Genomic DNA, 6,799 nt, shown 5'->3' on the forward strand with positions numbered 1-6,799 from the left:
AAGGACTTCATCGTGATACCTAATGGCAGTCAGGGTGCTGTTGCCTAGCCTGTAGAGGTGCAGCTAATGGTCCTGCTGGTAGGTTAAGGACCGATGGAATGTCAGTGCTCTTGAGACTGTGCTGGGACACAGCAAACCTGGCAATAGCACATATTGATGTGCTCTCCTGGAGGAGTTGTACATCCTGTGCAGCCTCTGTAGGGCCCTGGTATTTCCTCGTGGTACCTCTAGTGACACAGAGCCTAGTGAAACAAGACAAAGATGAGGGGGGGAAAAAAAAAAAAAAAAATTTTCAGTGGCCTCCACCTGTAAAACTATCCACATTTTGGAGGTTGTCCTATTGTTGCCCCTCTAGTGCACCTGCTATTAATTTCAAAGCAGCTGAGCCTCTCTGCTACTCAGTTAAACTTCAGTACCCCAGAACTTTAACCGACCTGATGCTGTTCTCTGATTAAGAAGTGCTCCTTTCATTTTTCTGTGCAGTGTACGTTCCTAAAATGGAAACAGTTTTTAAATGAAACAATGTTTGTTGTGTGAAGTCATGAATGACAAGAGTCAGTTGATTTCATTTTCACATTTTATTGAAATGAGTCAGACTACGCAGAGCTCCAGTCTTAAGGCAGTATACTTGATTAATTGATCAAACACTACCTCCAAAAAAAATACCATGTCATCTCCCCGCTATCTTCTGCATCTGCTGTCCTGCTGTCATTCTTCAACTGCACCTCGTATGACGTCAACCCCTTCTCCTCAACCTCCACCTCCTTCCCTCCATGTGTCCCGTTTCCTCCCTCATCTCTAGAATCAGGTGGCTGTACATCAATCTTCGACAGTGGCAACTGCTCCAAGTGACTAATCCTTTCACTTTCCTTCTGATTCAGATCGTTCGCTTGCTCTACATTATAAACTTCATTTTCACTTCTCTCATCTGAATCCTTTTTTTCATACGGTGACTCCTCCTCCCTCAACTTATCTAAACGCTTCACCTCAGATTCATTCCACTTGCCCTTTAAGGCCCTCTCCCCAAAACCAAAATCATCTAAATTAAGTCCCGTCATCGCTTCAAATGCAATTCCACTTTCTTCTTCACCATCATCATTATACTTTACTGCTTTTCCCAAGAACCTGTCCCGGCTGTGCGTCTCATTACTGTAACGATTTGTGGTCCTCTGTTGTTTTCTTATGCTGTCCAGAGGGAGGCTGACTGGTAGAAACTGGTCCTTTGCTGTGTACGACTGATCCGACACCAGTAATGACCCACTGCTGGCAGAACCTTACAAACAACAACAAAAAGTAATTTTAATTTTTTAACTGACTAACAGATTTAATGTTCGTATACAATTGGATGTTTTACAGTTTTCCATGACTGTATATTCGATTTTTGAATACACAGTTAAGTCCATACATTTATTTGGACAATGACACATTTGTAATTTTACCTTGCTACACCATCATAGTGGGGTTTTAAACACATGTATATATAAAAAACTATTTAAATTGTACACTTTCAGCTGTAATTTTAATCATTTAACAAAAGTATTGTATCAGCTAGTTAGGATTTAAAGCTTGAAGTTATATTTGGTAGCTGTTCACTGGAACTCAAAAAATGAAATCCAGAGGTGTCAGCGGCAGAACATTAAGTGAATCCCCTGCCAGGCCTTCTCAATCACCAACTGCAAACGATTTGTATCCAATTAATTAAGAAAAACATCTTTATATTTCAAATTATATTCGTTTGTCATCTTTGAGCCTCTGAAAATTGACAGCTATGTGTAAAAATGTCTGCAATTCCCAAACAGTCGATGCAAAATGCTGAATATCTTAAATTAAAAGGTATAATAATGAGATTGTTACAGACCTTCCATCATAGCCCTCCGGGGCTTAGGAGTCACACACCGGGACTCACAACATTCACATATGGAGTCATCACCAGTAAGCGCCCTCCACCTGTTATAGCATATGTATTAACAGTCCCCCTGGAAACAGCTGGGAAATCTACAGTTCTGTTGGTATATCATCCTATTATTCCTCACCTGTTGCCCCTGTACGTGCAGGATTTGTGCACAGGACTTGGATCCTCTGACGTGACAAACAACCTGCAGTAGATACTGACCTAAAACAGAAACGGGATTATGCCACAGTGCTTAGCTGTGTAAACTGAGAGAATCATAGATGGTCTACTCTCACCTCAGTGTTTGGATCAGCAGTAAACTGGAAAGCCAACACGGAAAGTCTCACAGTCCTATCTGTCTGGGAAACAAACTCAGAGGTCCCCAGGTCTCCCTTGCTGTCCAGCATACAGCTGCAAACATCAATGACAACAATATGGAGTAAAAACCCAAAAATTTAAATATGTAGCTTTTTCTAAATCTCACATTCGTCACAGATTCACTCTTTTTCTCCACATTTAGTTTAATCAGGTCACTCTATCCACACTACATACCCAAAGTTGTCTATGATGGAGTACTTCAGGGACGATCTAGAGCCACTAGATGGAGCTGCATAGCAGCTACGTATGTAGAGTTTTCCTCCAGCAGGCAGATGAGGAGCAGAAACCTGGATATGAACCTTTTGCCCAAGCTGGTAGACCCGAGTGGTGACCGGTCTACTCCATGAATCTACAAATGTGAAACACGTTGAATGTGAAACACAAGTACCCAGCTGTTTAGGATCTGCCAAAGTCTGTTCTGCTGCATAATGCAGACACCCATACCATCCATCAGGGTAATCTGGTAGTCCGTGTGACGACTTTTCAGCCTTTTACGGAAAACAACTGTTTCCCAGGTTGGTTGGACAGCCAGTTGGTGCACATGATGGTTCCTGTGGAGGGCAGACGATTTGGAAGCTTTCAACACTGACTAAGTGTTCGCACACCTTCTGTATAAAGCAAACCAACATGCCTAACCTTGGGTAGCGGCATTCAATATCTACATCCACCCGGTGCGCTCTGCTTGGAAATCGTTTTGGCGACGGCTCATAATGGAGCACGAATTTATAAACCAGATAACCGGGGGGCATCTGTCAGGAAAGGTCAGAAAGTGTCAATACAAGATGACAGATGCAGCGAGAGAGGGATTGAGCACCACCCATAGCTTACCTCACGTACGCCATCACAGGCGGTCAGTGGATACGAGAAAAGAAGGTCGCCGTATGGTCTAAGAAGCCCGTTGCTTTTACAACTGCTGCCTAACAACAGTTCCTCTGCTTCTGCGCCCAGACCGTAGAAAGCTGGTTTGATCCTGACGACAAAGTCAGATGTGGAGCAGGTTACAGAGACGTCCGGGAGGTAAGCAAAGTCTGACTGGATCTTTGCCTCGGGTTTCCCTGGTCGCATGGGTCCAAGTGTCACAGGTGCTGAAGCGGAATAGGACCTTCGGTAACCCAGCTGAGGCTCTGGAGGTGTGTCGGCAGGTAGCCTCTGGTTGGATTCTCTGTCTTCAGCTAATGGAAGTTTGATTTTCGGAGCGCCCAGTTTGAAAACCACTTTCCTTCTCGTAAGCGGAGAGTCATACGTGTCCGCCGCAGAGCTTAGAAGGCCAAGTGATAAAACGCTCCACAAAATAAAGGGATACCACTTTGTTTTCATCGCAACAGACGGACAGCGGTCTATCACTCCTTCTCTTTAATGCACGCGTAGAAACGTCGCCGTCACGGCTGAAAGCAATTAGATGCGATGAACCAGAACTATTTGGTCGATTTAAGCCCCTAAAATAAACCAATTCAATTCAATTCAATTTTATTTATATAGCGCCAAATCACAACGTAAGTCGCCTCAAGGCGCTTCATAGATACAGAGAAAAACCCAACAATCATATGACCCCCTATGAGCAAGTGTCACTGTCACTAGGTACCCTGGGGATCATCCAGAAACTGTGACACATCTTTTTTGGTACTGTTCTTTTACACAGAGATTCTGGAAGGAATTTAGCAGGTTTGTTATTGTCTATATTTTAAGGGAGTTTTCTTTACGATGGGAAAATGTTTTATTCTGTTTCTTTAAGTTCCCCAAGAAGTATGAGAAATGTTTTTTTATGATAAATTTGTTAATACTTTTAGCTAAATTTTTTATCCATAAATGTAAGTTTACTAACAAAACACCATATTTCTGTCATTATTTTAAGGATGTGGAAATGTACATACAATCAATATCAGACTCCACCAACAAAAAGGCTCTCAAAACAATTTATGTATGTGAATTTTTGCGTGTATTCTTATAATTGTTACCTTTTTCTTTTACCCCTGGCTTTGTGTGTTCATGTTCTGTTGTTTTGTATACTTCATCTGTTCGTATGTTGTATACTCATTGTTTGTTAAATAAAGTTTATATATATAAAAAAAAAAAAAACTGTCACTACTGTCACTGTCACTACCCGATCCGTAGTTATGGGTCAGAGTATCTGTTAAGATGTTAAGAATAACAAGTATATCTTAAAATGTTTGCAATAATGAAGCATTTCAGTACAATGTAGACAAAAACGAAAAATAAAAGAAAGTTACGGATCAGGACTCGCCGATCCTTACTGCGCATGTGTAAAGTCTGACCGTACAAATCGGGTCTGTCACTGTTGTCACTTTTTATTTTTTATTTTTTTAATTAAACTTTATTTACAAACAACAGTTTAACATACAAGGCACCATCATTAATCCGATTATGTTACATCCTCGGTTGAGCATTATAGCAAAACAAACAAACAAACAAAACGAACAAAAAAACCCCCAAAAACAACAATAATAAGCACAAAGTTAAAAGAGTTAGCACAAAAATAAAGAACAGTCATTGAAGGATTCGAACCAAAGGCAAAAACTAACGTGCAAAAAAAGGGCAGTCGTGATTATAAAATAGGGAGTTTTTTTTTTTTTTTTTTTTTTAACATAGGTTAAACTCTTTAAATAAAACAACAAGTTTATGGGCTTTCTTGTTATTCACAAGTTTCAGCGATTTAGCCCAGAGTCTAAAGTCATTCAGCCATCTGTTTATACATGGTTTAGCTTTAAAGTATCTGCATTTGTGAATAAAAAATTTTCCCATTAACAAAATCGTCCTAATCAACAGGTCAAAATCTGCATTCTCAGCAAGTATTCCAAATTTTATTACTGTCACCGTCAAATGTGGTAACTGAATTCTCCTGGACTGTAGCCAGCTCCACATGTCAGTCCAGAAGGAGTGCACTGATTCACAGTTGAAAAACAAGTGATCCAGACTTTCAATATCATTTTCACAAAATGTGCAGGCGTTCACATCTAAATTAAATTTCCGTCTTAAGAATTCATTGGTTGGATAAACCTCATTAATGATTTTAAAGTGAACCTCTTTTGCTTTAGGGGAAAGAGGAAGTGAAATATACTTTTTTCTTATCGCCTTAACCTCCATGGTCTCAAATTCTTTAAGGATATAATTTCTTTTAACCGGATTAGGGAAAATTTCGTTTATCAAAATATTCCTGATCACTTTGTTTGTAAACCTGCTGTCACCAAATTCAACTCCAGCTATGCAGAGCTGCCTCAGTCCAGGAGAAATTTTAGAGTGCACAATATCTTCTTTTATCATTGATCTCAAAGGGACTGGAATGGCTTTCACTAGGGATTTATATCTCTTAACAGTACATCTTACATCAAATTTCTCACAAAACGTCTCATGCTTTAATAAGACCCCATTATCATCCATAAAATGAGCTACAGCCCAAATCCCTTTAGATCTCCATTCATCCACGTACACAGATTTCCTACACAAACGGATATACCTGTTGTTCCATATAGGGGTATTGTGAGGAGTAAAGTTATGTTTGTAGATTAATTTCCAGTAGAGAAGGACCTGCTGATGGAAAGCTGAGAGTTTAACAGGTAACGAACTGCAATCAAAGTCACAACGTAACAAAAAGTCTATTCCACCCATTTTGCCAAAAATCACACTGGGAATAATGTTCCAAAAGGAATTTTTGTTCCTAATGAAAGATCTTAACCATTTCAATTTTAGTACACCATTCATAACATCAAAGTCAATGGCATTAGCCCCACCCTCTTCATAATTCTTAATCATATCATTTTTCTTTATATAATGACATTTGTTCCTCCATATGAACCTAAAATTAAGATTATTTATAGATTTAATTAGTTTTGGAGATATGGGCAGAGAAAAGGCTGGATAGATTAGTCTGGATAGACTGTCCATTTTGGTTAGCAAAATTCTCCCAAACAGAGTTATGTCCCTTTGCAGCCACCTGTTTAAAATAGACTTACACTTTTCTATATTGGTACAGATATTCTTATTTTCAGTTGATGTCTTATCCTTGCAAATTACAATGCCCAGATACTTAACCTCTTTTTTAATCTGTATATTATCTATTGCTTGCAGGGTACACTCATGCAGAGCTAGAATTTCGCATTTATTAATATTCAGCTGTAGGCCAGAAGCTTTGGAGAAATGGTTGATCGCCTGTAAGGCTAAAGGAATCTGGTCTTCATTTTTTAGAAACAGGGTGGTATCATCTGCGAGCTGACTGATTATTATCTGTTCACCCATCACAGTTAACCCCTCAATGTGACTGTTTTTAATCAAAATAGACAACAGCTCAGCAACCATGATGAACAGAAGTGGTGAGCTGCTACATCCCTGCCTTATCCCTCTATTAACCTCAAACCTTGAACATGTACCATGTTCTAGCAAAACAGAGCTGTTAATGTCATTATATAGCATCTCTATAACATTGACAAATTCCTCTCCAAAACCAAAAGACTGCAGAGTTTTTAATATGAACGTATGTTCAACTGAGTCAAAAGCTTTGTAAAAATCCAAGAACAG

General features: G+C 39.5%; 1 protein-coding gene across 1 annotated transcript; it reads right to left on the reverse strand.

Moving 5' to 3' along the window:
- Nucleotides 1-490: 490 nt before the first annotated feature.
- LOC146647230 (uncharacterized) lies at nucleotides 491-3,604 on the reverse strand. Its single transcript, XM_085391517.1, has 8 exons — nucleotides 3,098-3,604; nucleotides 2,906-3,018; nucleotides 2,714-2,820; nucleotides 2,444-2,618; nucleotides 2,188-2,302; nucleotides 2,034-2,113; nucleotides 1,859-1,947; nucleotides 491-1,273 (listed from the first exon to the last, which is right to left on the reverse strand). The coding sequence occupies exons 1-8, from the start codon at nucleotides 3,584-3,586 to the stop codon at nucleotides 648-650; spliced, it is 1,794 nt and encodes a 597-aa protein (XP_085247643.1). The 5' UTR covers nucleotides 3,587-3,604; the 3' UTR covers nucleotides 491-647.
- Between the last annotated feature and the right edge of the window lie 3,195 nt (nucleotides 3,605-6,799).

This window comes from Rhamphochromis longiceps, linkage group LG19 (genome assembly GCF_057381845.1).
Source record: "Rhamphochromis longiceps isolate RC_006_pf linkage group LG19, R_longiceps_female_GT1.1, whole genome shotgun sequence".
Taxonomy (NCBI): domain Eukaryota; kingdom Metazoa; phylum Chordata; class Actinopteri; order Cichliformes; family Cichlidae; genus Rhamphochromis; species Rhamphochromis longiceps.

Coding starts and splice junctions, on each gene's coding strand:
- LOC146647230 (XM_085391517.1), bottom strand. CDS start 3,586: ATGAAAACAAAGTGGTATCCCTTTATTTTGTGGAGCGTTTTATCACTT. Junction 2,303..2,443: donor TCCATCATAGACAACTTTGG/GTATGTAGTGTG, acceptor TGATGTTTGCAG/CTGTATGCTGGACAGCAAGG. Junction 2,114..2,187: donor CTGCTGATCCAAACACTGAG/GTGAGAGTAGAC, acceptor TTTCTGTTTTAG/GTCAGTATCTACTGCAGGTT.